Source organism: Theropithecus gelada, chromosome 11 (genome assembly GCF_003255815.1).
Source record: "Theropithecus gelada isolate Dixy chromosome 11, Tgel_1.0, whole genome shotgun sequence".
Lineage (NCBI taxonomy): Eukaryota > Metazoa > Chordata > Mammalia > Primates > Cercopithecidae > Theropithecus > Theropithecus gelada.
The window spans coordinates 57,990,199-58,005,657 of NC_037679.1; the positions used below are offsets into that span (position 1 = coordinate 57,990,199).

At 42.7% G+C, this 15,459-nt stretch overlaps 1 protein-coding gene across 49 annotated transcripts in view; it reads right to left on the reverse strand.

The window, feature by feature from the left end:
* Window positions 1–15,459, reverse strand: part of ANKS1B (ankyrin repeat and sterile alpha motif domain containing 1B) — a 1,261,968-nt gene that overhangs the window by 42,537 nt on the left and 1,203,972 nt on the right. For all 49 annotated transcript variants that reach the window (XM_025401059.1, XM_025401063.1, XM_025401103.1 and 46 more), the window contains 2 exons: window positions 6,121–6,132; window positions 5,112–5,198 (listed from right to left, as the gene is read on the reverse strand). In XM_025401059.1, the coding sequence (XP_025256844.1) occupies window positions 5,112–5,198; window positions 6,121–6,132 (99 nt within the window). The remainder of the gene's footprint in view (window positions 1–5,111; window positions 5,199–6,120; window positions 6,133–15,459) is intronic.

Consider the following 15,459-nt stretch of genomic DNA (forward strand, 5'->3'; position numbering starts at 1 on the left):
AGAGGTACAGGTGATGCACCTCAGCTGAAAACTGGACTCCTCACATGTTCATCAGCCTCCATGTCTAAGCACGTTTTAAGAAGACTAGAGCTTTAAAAGGCTCAAGAGAAGAACTGGCGAGGGGCTCCTCCTGCCTCTTCTTGGGGATAGAAATTCTGGCAGCGTAGCACCCTTCAACAAGGAGAGATGGCTTTTCCTGTCTGCTGTTTTCCATCACGGTGAGAAACAGCTGAAGAGCTGTCTTGCTGGTAGGGGTAGGACAGGATTCTCGGATCCAGCTAACTCATATGGTGGTTCTGAGAAGGGCATGTGGTGATGAAGTGATGCAGCCTAGAAATCTGCCTCTCGCCACTGCCTTCAATCTGAGCCCCGACAGGTGGGACCTTTCTCCTGCATCTCCTCATCAGGCTGGGCTTTTCCTGAGTGAGGAGACTGCAGTGTTCCCTCCAGGGCGGGGCTAACAGTGTAGAGCGAGGGCTAACTGGTGATGCCCTGTCGGGCACGTGATGCTGAGAACAGCACAGGTGCTTAACATGGCCTTAATTTGTCTCCAAGCTTCTTAGGAGTATTTGCTATAAAAAAAACAATGGGAGGTCCACCACAGTGACTCATGTCTGTAATTCCAGTGCTTTGGGAGGCTGAGGCAGAAATATTGCTTGAGGCCAGGAGTTTAAGACCAGCCTAGGAAATATAGCGAGATCCCATCTCTACAAAAAATTTAAATAATTATCCAGGTGTGGTGGTGCATACCTGTAGTCTCAGCTGCTCTGGAGGCTGAGGTTGGGGGATCACTTGAGCCCAGGAGTTTGAAGTTACAGTGAGCCGTGGTGGCGCCACTGTACTCCAGCCCGGGCAACAGAGCTAGACCCTGTCTCTTAAAAAAAAACATTAAAAAAACCCCAAAACAACAGGCACTTGTTCAGGCAAATGTTCCAAAGTATTTTGTGCCCCCAAAATAGCACAGGCCTTGTTTAAAACTGGCATTCCAAAAATTTTTTTAAAAACTCAAAAAACAAAACAACAATGAAAGCAAAAAACAAACCCTGGCACTGCATCATTTTTAATTTAGCCAGATGGGAAGACTGAGGAGGGAGTCAGCACAGGAAGGCAAAATGCAACCTGCTCCTCAGCTGAGCACTGAATGCAGAAACCGCGTCTCCTCTCGGAAGACCTCCCCTTCCGCCCCCCAACCTGAAGAAGGGTCTGTTACTAAACAGTTGCAGTCCTCCAGGCGGAATTCCCTGCTAGAGCAGCCTTTGGGCTATTGATCAACAGAAGGCTGAGGTGATTTATCTAAAACACTTTAGTGCTAAATCTATTGCAAGTCCCACTTTTAATTCAAGATCGCTTTCTGCTTCCTCCTTCTTAAATCAGGATTAGTGATTCAATTCATTTCCTAAGTTGCTAGGCAATACATTTATGAGTTTATAACTAGGCCTCTAACCCTTTCCCATGAATTCAGCCAAACCCATTTATTTATTAGAATCAAAGGAAAGAAATGCTTCAAGGAGGGTTCATCTTTCACAGAGTCTAATGGAGGCTCACAGGAAGGGAAGAGTAATTAACATACAATGAATTATCCATTGCACTTCAAACTAATTCGTGGAAGGTAGCTGTGGAGTAACAGAAAAAGTGTTAGGTTAGGGAGGTTGAAAATCAAGTTTGAGTCGTCCTTCATGACCAACAGGCTGTGTGACTGCAGGGCAGCACTGAGCCAAGGGACTGAGGCCTTCAGGTCTCCAGCTGCCCAGGGCAGATTAAACAACCCCCTCTCTGACCAGGGCAGGGGTAAGAGATGCAAGGTTAGGAGAGCACTGTTGAAGAATAAAGTACCATGAAAACATAAAATATGAACAGTAGGCTGGGCGCAGTGGCTCACACCTGTAATCCCAGCACTTTGGGAGGCTGAGACAGGTGGATTATCTGAGGTCAGGAGTTCGAAAGCAGCCTGGCCAATATGGCAAAACCCCCTCTCTACTAAAAATACAAAAATCAGCTGGGCGTGGTGGCATGCCCCTGTAATCCCAGCTACTCGGGAGTCTGAGGCACGAGAATCGCTTTAATTCCAGGCCTAGTGGCCTCTAGTACCTGAAATGGTGAGATCTTTAAATATGCTTGTATATTACAAGTCCTTTGCTTCAAATAAAAGTGGCTCACTGACACAACACTGCCCAGTGGGGGAAATCCTTGGTGAAAACAGAAAGCAGGACTCTGGAGTTTATCAATCTGCTCCTTTTCTGCTGTGCTCTTTGCTCTAGAACAAAGTGGCAAACATAGGTGTCCTTGCAGACACTGCTAGAATCTAGGTGTCTGGGCATGGTTCCTTTCACACCACAACTTGAGGATGATCCTTCAGCTGTGGATCCTCTGTCCCTTCTGAAGCCAGTCCTCCTGCCCTGGCTGGTGGTAGTGTTTCTCAGCCTTACCCAGTCACACTCCACCAGTACGGCCTTCCAGCATTTCTTTCTTCTATCCTTCTAAACACAATCTCTCTACTTTGGCTCCCTACACAGCAACTACTAGACTACTGCCCTGAGTCATTCACTCTCTCCCTACCCACTGTCATACTGGGGGAGATCAGCTACCTCACAGGTCACTGGGATGTGGACCCTGTATAGTCAGTTGAAATTAACATCCTCCAATTCCTTTAAAAGCATATGTTGTCATACATTCACAGATCGGCTCCACTTGCCACCAACATAGGCACTTTGCCTTTGCTCTAGATTCTGAAAATATGTTGAGGACCACACTGCAAGGACTTGAAAAAAATCTGCTGACCTTCTTTATTTAGCATCTTTATTTACACAGAATTATCTTTTGCATATCTTTCTGTGCTTTTGCTTCCAAGAGTAGTCATCAGTGAGCAGAGATTTATGGATAACTCATCTAATTATTGGCAATTAAAGCAGAAGTATCTCCTTGAGGTACAGGAGCATCAACTTCTGTGTCCCTTGACGTGTTAGTAAGCAACATACAATGGAACTGGCAAGCTCTCTTTGATTCCTCTGATTGTGGAGAGCGGGTTAGAGAGAATGCTATTAATACAGCTGCATCCAGCCACAACCCCAGCATCATGAAATGACCGACTTAGGACTGCAGGAACTTCTCAGGGCAAATGCCACTTGTTTAGAAATTGTCAGAATCCAAGTCTGCTAAAGTTGTTCATCTAAGAGAGTGTCAAATTCATCCACTGAAAATATACAGCTATTCAAGCTTTTCGAGCATAAATGGAATAGAGGGAGTTTCTCCAATTTAGAAAAAAAAAAATCGAGGCACCAAAGTCTTTCCTAAGGTTTAGATACAGCAATAGCAATGGTTTCTGTGCCATTCTATAATATGTTCCATAAAGTGTTAGAACTTTTAAAACCAACGGACTATAATTTAAGGATAAAGTAATTTTATACACCAGGAACTAAAGATGCTTCCAAGAAATAAAAAAGCAAATCGATTGGCATTGTTCTTATTTGAGTCTCCACAATTATTATCTGTCAACAACCACCCACAATATTTTGCATAGTTGGACTCACCATTATGCTGATATTATTGGTCAGCATAATGATGCTGGTTATATGCTTTTTGCCTGGGTTTCAGAACTTTTTCTATAACTGTGAGGTTGTTTTCCCAAGTAGATTTGGGGAACTTGGGTTTATCTAACTACTGAAACAACAACCTCTTTCGTTACAGAAAACCAATTGGAAAAACTTCCGATTCAGATGCTGGGGTTTAACACAGACACCAAAGAGTCACTGCCTGTGACACTTTTCCCTGGTACCTAAATCCAGTCGCCTTGGCCCTAAGTTGCTGTTTCTTAAGTTCACCTGTTTCACGATTTCTGTTCCCTTTCTCCAAAATGGAGGAGGTCCAGGTGGGAGGTCTGGGTGAGAGGTCCAGAGAAAAACCAGCATTCACCAATAGTAATCACCTCTTTTACCCTCCTTCTGTGCTTGATTAGTTGAAAGGATGCAGGAATAAAACACATGAACATTTGGGGTTTTGTTAGGAGAAGCCAGTCAGCTTTGAGTTTACGGAGAGGGACAAGGGTCACCCAAGCTTTCCACTTGAGCACCAGGAGGCTGTTGTCTTTGTCAAGAAAGGAATGCTTTTTCAGTGAAATTCAACCCTGCTGACCACACTTGACATCACAGCCCACAAACTATTCCCACTGTGAGGAAGAAGTCACAGCGGAGCCACAGCATGGCCTGGGCTGCTTTTCTGATTGTGTCTCTTAAGAAAACAATACAGCTGAGGCTGGGTGCAGTGGCTCATGCCTGTAATCCCAGCACTTTGGGAGGCTGAGGCAGGCGGATCACAAGGTCAGGAGATCGAGATCATCCTGGCTAACATGGTGAAACCCTGTCTCTACTAAAAACACAAAAAATTAGCTGGGCATGGTGGCGGGTCCCTGTAGTCCCAGCTACTCAGGAGGCTGAGGCTGGGAGGCGGAGCTTGCAGTGAGCCGAGATCGCACCAGCCTAGGCGACAGAGTGAGACTCCGTCTCAAAAGAAGAAAGAAAGGAGAGAAAGAAAGAAGAAAGGAAGGAAGGAAGGAAGGAAAGACAGACAGACAGACAGACAACAATACAGCTGAAACTCCCATCTCAGAGATTGGGAATTAAATGTAGTTATAAAATTAAAAAGTGAGAAAATTATCAACAGAAAAGACACATATATATATCTAGATAAATAAAGACAAATGTTCTAGCCCTTTATCTAGTAACATCTCCTCTGGTGGAGGAGTGATGACATTGTTGACTTTTCAATCTGCAAGTGATTTTTGTTTTCTTTTTCAATGTTGTCCAGATCCAAAGGGACATGCTAGATAATAAGTGGCCACAGTCTAATAGAGAGAGCATCATGAAAAAGTGAAAGCACAATATTTATAGAAACCCCCGATCAAGCCCTTCCCCCAAATGGTGCCTTTCTGTATGTATGAAAGTGTATGTGTGTGTGTACATGAGCGTGTATCTATAGGTATATGTAGGAAGCATGAAGGTTGGGGGAATGGGATGATTAAAGTGGAGAATGCTGGTTCTTATAGGAAGCAAAGGATTTTAGATCATATTCTCAAGACTGCATCTGGTGTCTAAACCAGAGAGAGGTGTGGTACGTACCTTATTTGTTGCATCAATAAATTTGACTCCTTTATATGAAACAGAAAGAATAATAGTAGGGACCTTCTTCATTTGCTCTGTAGACTTCTGAAATTAAAATTAGAAAGCTGTTAGAGCAGTTTGTGTTGCGTGGCAACTGAAGCACATAATTTTTCCTCCCGAAAGATAAAGATGAGCTCAAATTAAAAACAACACACACACACACACACACACACACACACACACATCAGATACACACCACGCACACTCTAATTTTAATGTTTGCTTCTCCTCTCTTGGGTTGAGCTATACTTTGGGCTTATAAAGTTATCTGTCTTGCCCTTGAGGAACTAAAAAGAGCTTGTTCCGCGACTTTGTGTGGATGAAGGAGTACTTCTTTTCCCCGACACTAAAGGGTGAATGAAGAGGTCTGTCTCCTACTGCAATTTCAAGTGACCATTCCTTTCACAAGAGTTACAACACGTTAGACTTAACTCCAAGGATGCATTCAACATTAACAAAATATATGCACCTCGGCTTTTCCTAGTTACCTTCATTCTTCAAGGCACAGAGAATGCTTGGATGTATACTTAAAATAGGGATGTGAAATACGTCACTATGTATTGTTCTTGAACTGGACCGAATCCAAAAATGCTGATATTATATTTACAGCAGCATCACTTGTGACTACACAGGATGTAATGATACTCTAGAACAATGAAGCCCTCCAGGAGCAGCCCGGGTTTTCAGCCACAGCTAAATGCTGGACAGCCCAGGTAACCTACTTTATCATTGAGAGCTGCTACATTCCCTTAGGCCAGGTTCTTGTGATAGATATTCACACTGGCTGAATGTGCTTGGAGTTTGCAGCTTGTACAGTTTTATGCATCTGCAAAAAGTTTCTCTATAATTGAGTATGTGCCTTTCCTGTTTAGCTTTCTCATTCATCACCAGTCACCAGCAGTCTGTTTACTTCATTGCCCTCTACGTATACTACTAATAATCACACTAAACATCAAGAAGAACCTACCTGACAGTTAGCCTGGTGGATTTTCCAGTTAAGACAGATGGGAACATAATAGGAGAGAACACACATAAAAGGTGAGGAAAGGAAACCATTCAATAATTCACCAATAGTATAAATTCATTAAAAAATAAAAGATGCCACCAAAGAATAGGCTTCAGAGTCATCAAAGAGGCCGTGCTACTGTTATTTTAGAAATGCTGCAGGCTTTCACAGGCCCCTTTCTTTCTCTGTTTCTCATCATTCTGTTTACTGCACTGCACAGTCTTAGGACTGACACACAAGAAACTTCCACTTTGAGCGTTCAACAACTGGCTGTCTTATGTCTATTAAGGGAATCAGGAAAAAATAGAAACCTTCTTGATTTCTTCATTTGTATTTCCCAATTTTCTAGTTTTAAATTCTGGAATGCGGCTAGAATTCAAGAAGGCTTTTAATTGGATAGTGTGAGTGAAACGCATTGAACTCAATGATGAGACTTCGATTGCATCTTTTAGTTGAGCCATGAAAAGGGGTGTTTCACATTTTCCTGATTGTTTTTGACACAACATCTTTTTGAGAGCTACTACACTGTTTCAAAGACAATGGATTACTAAAAGTATTGTTATTTAATATTTGTTTTTTTAAACAGTATGTGAAAAAGCAACTCTCTTGAAGTGCTTTTTAATCAGTTTTAAAATTCCCTGGACGCATCAGTTTTCCTTTGTGATTGCCAAAAAGAGAGATTATGGAAATAAAATATAAGGTTAGAAACTTGTTTTAATGCTTCTTCCAACCACTTCTTAAAAATGTACAAGATACATCAAAGACAGGCTAGAGGAAATCATATGCAATGTGTTGATTTTAAGGCAACACGGAGGCTGAACTCTGTAAAGAGGGAGGGCTGGGGCAGCCCAGGCAATAGTTTGAATAACTGAATGGGTATGTGAAAAATTTTCTGCAAAGTGTCACAGTGGATTTTGGTAAATCACCTCACTTATATTTTGCCATGAATCCATTCTCCTGGACAGATCTATCTGTAATGCAAAGCAATATATAGCTAATATTCAGATAAAAATCCATTTGTTATTTGTTCAGCAATTGAGTTGTCACTTTAGGCAACCCACTGTGCTTGTCACTGGAAAAGCTTGAGTCTAGTTCAGGGATGGCAAACAGACCTCAAACTGTGTGCAAACACCAGTCTGCTGAAAGTACTGTGTTGAGACAGATTCTGAGCTGTGTCTGAGCTCAGTAGAAAAGAGGGCTGGGAATGATGTCTGCCATGGGGGAAGAAGAGGAAGAGGCAGCCCAGGGGCCACTCATGAACATGCCTGCTAGGTCTGATAGGAAGAACAGCCACAATTACAATGTCGACAAATGTGACAGGAGCAATGTGAACAACATGCCTCCAGGATAGTGAATAAAAACAGCATTACTTTGCATGACAGAGTGGGGCCAGTCTGCATTCATTCATTCGAAAGACACTGACAGCCTGCTAGGGGTGATTGAGCTGACTCTTGATGAATAAGCGTTTTCCAAGTGGCAAAGAGGCCAAAAGAGGTTGTTTTAGCAGTAGAACTAATACATGCACAGAGGCCTAGAAATGAGAATGTGGTGGGTTTGGGTAACTGGTGGAGATGAGAGTGGTAGAGTCGGTTTGGAAGGTTGTTACTTACTCTGCCAAGTTAGGGTCCATTGGAAGCTTTTCACTAGAGAGTGACACAATCCGACCTGTGTTGCAGAAAGATTGTTCTGGTGGTTGTTTATCAAGGAGGGACTGGAAGATCTAGAGGCTGGATACAGGGAGTGAGGAAGCTATTGTGCAAATCCAAAGGAGAGAGAGACCCTGAGCACCTGAGTTGAAGTAGAGGCATTGAAGAACAGGAGGAGGAGCCACAATGTCGATAAGGAAGAATTGAAAGGTTCTGTCGATTGATCTGCCATGGAAGATGAATGGGTGGGAGGATGCCATAGATGAAGAAGCCACTGAGATAAGGAATACTAGAGGGGAAAGTGTTTTTGCATAAGCATAATGGAAATGCTTTTGCACATGCTCAGTCTGATAAGCAGGTGGAGAGGTCCAGTAGGAAATGAGAAATGAGAATCAGACCTGGAAATCCACCCACATACATGGGTGGCCAAGGAGATGGGAGCAGACAAGGTGCTTTAAGGAGTGAACAAGAAAAGGGGGAAGGACACAACTTAGGGGAAGATGAAATCCCAAGGGGTGGGGCAGAAACAAGAGCTAATGAAGGACTGGAATTGAAGCTGGAAGATGTCCTCAACACAGTATCACAGAAGCCAAGGAGGAGAGGGCTTAGAAGGTAGGAGCAGTGCCCCATGCCATGAGGACTAACAAGGCCTAAAACAGTGTGCCTACCACAGTGGCTGGCACACACAGGAGCTGCTACTTTCACTGGGCTTATTGGGCGGAATCCTTGGCTTTTGCAACAAGAAAAAATTGTTGCTGATTTCATTAAGAGTAGCTTCAAGAGAATGGTGGCAGCAGCTGGAGAGGGGAATACAGTGAGTTGTGCAATGGATGCCAGTGAAAGGAAGCAGAGCTGGAGCAACAGGCAGGTCAGGACACAAGCTTTTGACCTGACATGAAGGCTTCAGTGGTGGTTCCTGTCATGGTACAAAGATTCCACATCAGATGCTTGGCCAAGTTAAATGAAGAAAAGACAAAGTATAGTCATTTCTTTTTCTTCCATGGGTCCCAAGAATCTCTGCTCTCCTAACTGGAGGCAGTGCTGTGCACAGGCCTCTATGAATGGCAGTGCTGGGGGTGGCCATGCTTTCCAATCTGGAGCCCAAACTGCACTGCTCTCTCCACTGAGTCATTTGACAAGAAGCTGATGGATCCTGACCAGCCACGGAGGTCTAAGGGAGGGTGGGAAATCTTCCAGGTAGAGCCCCTCCTTGAAGGCATTTATACTCCCTACAAGAGATAAGAATCCATCGTCTTTTAAAGGGGTTTTCTGATGGTGTACTTTGACAAGCGTTTCCAAAGAGGTCTTTTCATACATAATTTTAGCAAAAGATGAAAATGCACAGAACGAAGGCAAAGAGGCTAGGCGTGGTGGCTCATGACTGTAATCCCGGCACTTTGGGAGGCTGAAGTGGGAGGATCACCAGAGGTCAGGAGTTCAAGACAAGCCTGGCCAACACAGCGAAACCCTGTTTCTATTAAAAATAAATAAATTAGCCAGGCATGGTGGTGGGTGTCTGTAATCCCAGCTATTCAGGAGGCTAAGGCAGGAGAATCACTTGAACCCGGGAGGCGGAGATTGCAGTGAGCCAAGATCATACCACTGCACTCCAGCCTGGGCAACAGAGTGGGACTCCATCTCAAAAAGAAAAAGAAAAAAAGGCAAAGATCAAAGTTATTGAGTCTTCGGGGAGTCTAATCTGGGAGGCAAGAAATCTAATAAGCGCCCACTTCATTTATGAAGGCTTTATAGACATCAAAATGTGAGCATGGGGCTTCAGTCCAATCACAGGCAGTCGAGGTCCCTCCCTCCCCATTTTCTCTTCAGTGTTATGATTGTCATTCTTTTCTCCTTCCCAGGGACGAAGGCGCCTACTCTGAACATCAGGTTACTGGGCACGAGCTCTCAGGCAACACTGGTTTCTATGACCCATCTATCTGCATGCTCTGCTGGGTGTCTGTATAATTAATACTCCCATATGTTTCTGTTAAAAATTCAAGCTTTATTGATTTGTATAAACAGAACTCTCTACTTCAGGCCCATTTCCCCAGTGAAAGATGCTCAAGGCGAACCTTCTGTTACCGTTCTCTTTTGTTTCTAGTTGCTTTTCCCAATGCCATGCTCTTTGTGGCATTTTTCAGGTTTCCCAACGTTCTCAAATTCACCCCCTTCAGAGCCAGCTTTACAGAAGAGACTACTTTATACTGAAGACCTCTGAGTACCTAAGCAGCTAAATACTCCTGGGTAAGGCCCCAAATTATCTTAATTTGTACAGCATCTTGCTTGCCTGCAAAAAGCATTATAGTGATATTCAAATGTATTTTGTTCACAATTTCCCAAATTAAGATGATCATACTTTTATTATTCCAAGAGAAATGATATTTAGTTATATAGAGATGTTACGTTTCTGAAACCTAAAATACAATGCAACATTTGAATCCTAAATTCAAAGGCAGTCTTCTCTTTAAGCACTTGAGTTTATATTGTCTATAACCATTAAACAGAAATAGGAATCAGAATTTCATATCTGGAGGTGGCCACCTGAAATACTGTTCTTAGTAAGTAATTGAATGCTTTTAGAGCACTTTTAAAAAGAAGAGATTTTGAAATCACCAAGAGAAAGAGCCATCTTTCTTCTTTTCCTTTTTAATTTTAAGTTATGAACGGCTTGGTATCAGGTCAGAAATCATCATTGGTGCCTTTATTACTGCCTTAAAGCATGTTCTGAAAATAAGTAGGTTTTCCATTTTGAATGCAGAATCAATAGTATGGAGATAACCTTTTCAGAGTGCACGAACTCTAATTTCAGAGCATGACTTTTCCAAGTGCGAATGAAAGCAGAGGGGTTTATGATGGGGATAACTTCAGTTGTGAGCTGTAATGCTCTTTGAGTCTGGAGTGGTGTTAATGTTCTGAGAGACAGGGAAAACAGTGAGGCTAACGTGGGGAGGATGCCACCAACCCTTCATTCTTACAATACCCCGACTGCTCCCAGTGTATCTGAAGCACAGGCTGGGGAAGGGATTTCCGGATGGTCTGTTGCCATCCAACTTACAGTATATTTTTAACCTACACATGGCTATCCTGAGAATGCTTTCTAGTTAGATATTCAGTCCTGAGTCATAACTATTAATTTTGGCATATAATATCTTCCTTAGTTAGATTCAAAGCTTAATTATTACATTCCACTTCAGCAAGTAAATTAAAATAGGATCAAGCAATTATGTTTGGTAGCCCTAAGTGACTTTCAAATGATTAAAAAACACACACAAAATAAGCATTATTGTGGTGATTTTGTAGGCAGTGAAACTAGCTAGGTTGTGGGATTACAAGAGATAAAAAGCAGACCACCAATCAGCAATTTGAAATGAACTCTCACCCTTTGAAACTGAGCTTAAGGGCTACTTTCTGGGGAAAGGCTTCCACGGTCTCCCAGGCTGACAGGATGGCTTTCCCCTTGTTCCCCTCTCTGCCACTTTTCCCGTGCACTGCCCTGGATCTTAGTGTGGTGTGCTTGCTTCCCTATGGGGAGTTCCTTGAGGACTGCTCACACATTTCTTGATTTGTCTTCACCATAATGACCAGCACATAGTCTTACATTGAGCCCTATGAAGTAGCCATTTTTCAAGTCAAGAATGGCTAAGTACCAGCAATTTCATAGGATTCGATCTAACGGTTGCTGAAATCTATGACTGTTGAAGGAACAGGCCAGTGAATTAATGTATCATAACAACCATGTAGCCAGCATTATAAGGAACCACGATCTGGGCGCGGTGGCTCACGCCTGTAATCCCTCCTCCTTAGGGAGGCTGAAGTGGGCTGATTGCCTGAGCTCAGGAGTTCGAGACCAGCCTGGGCAACATGGTGGAACCCCATCTCTACTAAAATACAAAAAATTAGCCGGGCATGGTGGCGGGCGCCTGTAGTCCCAGCTACTCAGGAGGCTGAGGCAGAAGAATTGCTTGAACCCAGGAGGTGGAGGTTGCAGTGAGCTGAGATAGCACCACTGCACTCCAGCCTGAGCGAAAGAGCGAGACTCTGGGCGACGGAGCAAGACTCCATCTCCAAACAAACAAACAAACAAACAAAAAAAACAAGCACATTGCCAGTCTCTCAACATGCTGAGAGCTCAGCAAACTTTCAGAGAGCTCTGGTACCCACAGCCAGCAAGGAGGCCTTGCAAAGCTTGCAGGAGGACCACAAATGTGATTAGAGGGTTACCAAGACAATCCTATGGGGTGGAGAAAGCTTCAAAGATTTTGGCTGGGCGTGGTGGCTCATGCCTGTAATCCCAGCACTTTGGGAGGCCGGGGTGGGCGGATCACCTGAGGTCAGGAGTTCAAGAGCAGCCTGAACAACAAGGTGAAACCCCCATCTCTAGGAAAAAAAAAAAAAGAAGATCGTGAGAGTTTTCAGTCTTAAGGAGGCAAGGCTTAGCATTTCTGCAACAGCAAAGTGGCTCAAATTGCAAGCATTAAGAAGAAAAGGCTTCTTGAGAGGGTAGAAGGATTCCTAAGGGCAGCTGGGAAGATTCCCCCTCTAGTCATCTTTAAAAATAGTTTGGGTTCTCATTTGTCATTAATGAGGCTAAATGACCTTCCAAGTACTTTTCTGGTCACAGGAGCTCTGGCACAAAGGCTAAGAGAATACAGAACCTAAAACCAGGTGACAAGAACAGATAGTGGGCAAGCAGCCATTGAAACCACACCTCCTGCATATGACATGGCTGTTGTACTGCCTGTGTAACTCGCATGCTCTGGGGCCCAAGTCTGGCACAGCACAAAGCGATGCCCTCTGTTTCTATATGCTGCTGATGCTGCATATCTGAGACCATACTTTGAGAACTACTGCTCTAAAAATGCAGTCGATCAGTTTGATTGAAAGTTACTGTCAGAACCGTTCTCTGCTGCTATGCATGTAAACTCGCTGTACTGCATCCTACATTAATTCAGAAAGAAGCTAGTTTATCAAAACACACTGTTCTCCATTTGACAAGTGATTTCCAAAAATCCTTAGTTAGCATTAAGCTACAGCTCTTGGTCTTGAGAGCAATTAAAAAGAATTATTTAATTCTTCATGGTTTCTCAGGGACTGTGAATGGATAAAACATTCTTCACGTAAAACAAACAGTTCAGTTCATAAGGACAGATTCAAGAGTTGCATCTAGAATAGATGTTGGCCAGGTGTAGTGGCTCACGCCTCTAATCTCAGCACTCTGAGAGGCCAAGATGGGCAGATCACTGAAGATCAGGAGTTCAAGATTAGCCCGGCCAGCATGGTAAAACCCTGTCTCTACTAAAAATTAAAAAATCAGCTGGGCGTGGTGACGGGCGCCTGTAAATCCCAGCTACTTGGGAGGCTGAGGCAGGAGAATCACTTGAACCTGGGAGGCAGTGATTGCAGTGAGCCAAGATTGCACCACCACACTCCAGCCTGGGCGACAGAGTTAATGACTCGTTAATAACAACGATAGAGTTAATAAGATCAGGGGTCACGCTGAAGATGAAGATATATGTTTTTTATTAAAGTTCCCCTATTCTCCCTCAAATTAAGCACATGCTCTTGAGAGTTCTGACAGGCAAACATGAACATGGGCTCCTGTACTGTCTCTGGGAGTGTAATCTGGAACAAGTTTTCTGGAAGGCAATTTGGGAATAGTTATCCAAAGTTTCACAGTGTGTATACCCTTTGATCCAGCCATTCCAAATCTAGTGGCTCATTCTAAGGAAATAAACCAATTGCAAAAGATTTAGTTAGGTAAAGGGTGTTACCCATAGTACTGGTTATCATTTGAAAAAAATTAGAAATGACCCAATGACCAATGAGGAGAACTGGTTAAATAAGCTTGGTTCAACTATGCCTTGGAATATTGTAATCAACCACCACAAACAATATTGGGGATGAATATGTATAGGAATAAAAATATTTCAAAATGTATTATTGCATTTAAAATACATGATAAAACAGTGGGTGTGCAATATTTCTACTTATTAGAAAAATAGTACCTACAAATGCATAAATTGTTTGTCTGGAGGATTACACAAGCATAAGATGTCAACAGGGAGGAATTTACCACTTCTAGGTGGTAAAAATCACAGTTGTTTTTATTTCTGCTTCCTGTATTTCTATTTTAGAAGTGGATAGTAATGAATGTGCATTGCTTTTGTAATAAAATAAAATTTTAAAAATGTATGATTTTAATTAAAAATGCCAAGTGCAAATGTGTGAAAAAACACACTGTTTGAATCTATCACTTATAAGTGCAACTTCTGTGTTTTTTGGGGGTGTGTGTGATAAGCCATCTTGAGCTTATCAAGGGACCCACAGAGGAGCTCCTTCTTCTGGGAGGCAAGGGGCAGTTGTCAGCAAATGAGAGCACAGGATGGTATGTTTGGATTCCTGGCTTAGTTCCATTCCTTCCTCGCTGCGTGGTTAGGTACTCAACCTCCCTGGGTCTTAGTTACCTCATCTGTAAACGGGTATGTTAATATAGCATCGACATTTTAGAGTTGTGAGGACTGCACAGGATAATTCAGTGCCTAGCATGTAGTGAACATCAACAGATTTTAGTTATTACTGTTTAAAAACAATATCTTTTTCTGGTAGAGATGGGGGTCTTATCGTGTTGAACAAGCTGGTCTCAAACTCCTGGCCCCAAGAGATCCTCTTGCCTCGGTCTCCTAAAGTGCTGGGATTACAGGTGTGTGCCACCTTGCCCGGCCAGCTGTTATTGTTATTTTGAGGATGGATGCTTTCACTCAGAAAGTCCCTCTCCAAAGTAAAGCGCTGGCCAAAGAGAGCAGAAACAAAATTGAAATCTGTGTGCATAACTGAACACTCTCCAGCCTACTTGTTATGATGGCAGGAAAACGGTAGTTGCAACAATGAACATTCAGTGGATCAATATATCTGGGCCAATGACAAGAGACTCAATCAATCAACATGTTTAGAAAGAGCTTGAGACAAGTGGGAATTAAAGACAGAGGCAGCCCAGGAAATCTTTCAGTGATGTGAAGTAGTGAGGGTGTTATATAGGAGAAAAGCTAGCAACAAGAGCAATAAAAAATAAGAAAGATAATTGGGGTTTGAAGACAATATGGAATAAGATGGTTGGTGCTCTTAAGCTTTCTAGGGAAGAAAACCTAGGTAATACCATTCAGGACATAGGCATGGGCAACGACTTCATGTCTAAAACACCAAAAGCAACGGCAACAAAAGCTAAAATTGACAAATGAGATCTAATTAAACTAAAGAGCTTCTGCACAGCAAAAGAAACTACCATCAGAGTGAACAGGCAACCTACAGAATGGGAGAAAATTTTTGCAATCTACTCATCTGACAAAGGGCTAATATCCAGAACCTACAAAGAACTCAAATTAATTTACAAGAAAAAAACAAACCACCCCATCAAAAAGTGGGCAAAGGATATGAACAGACATTTCTCAAAAGAAGACATGCATACAGCCAACAGACACATGAAAAAATGCGCATCATCACTGGCCATCAGAGAAATGCAAATCAAAACCACAATGAGATACCATCTCACACCAGTTAGAATGGCAATCATTAAAAAGTCAGGAAACAACAGGTGCTGGAGAGGATGTGGAGAAATAGGAACACTTTTTTTTTTTTTTTTTTTTTTTTTTTTTTTTGT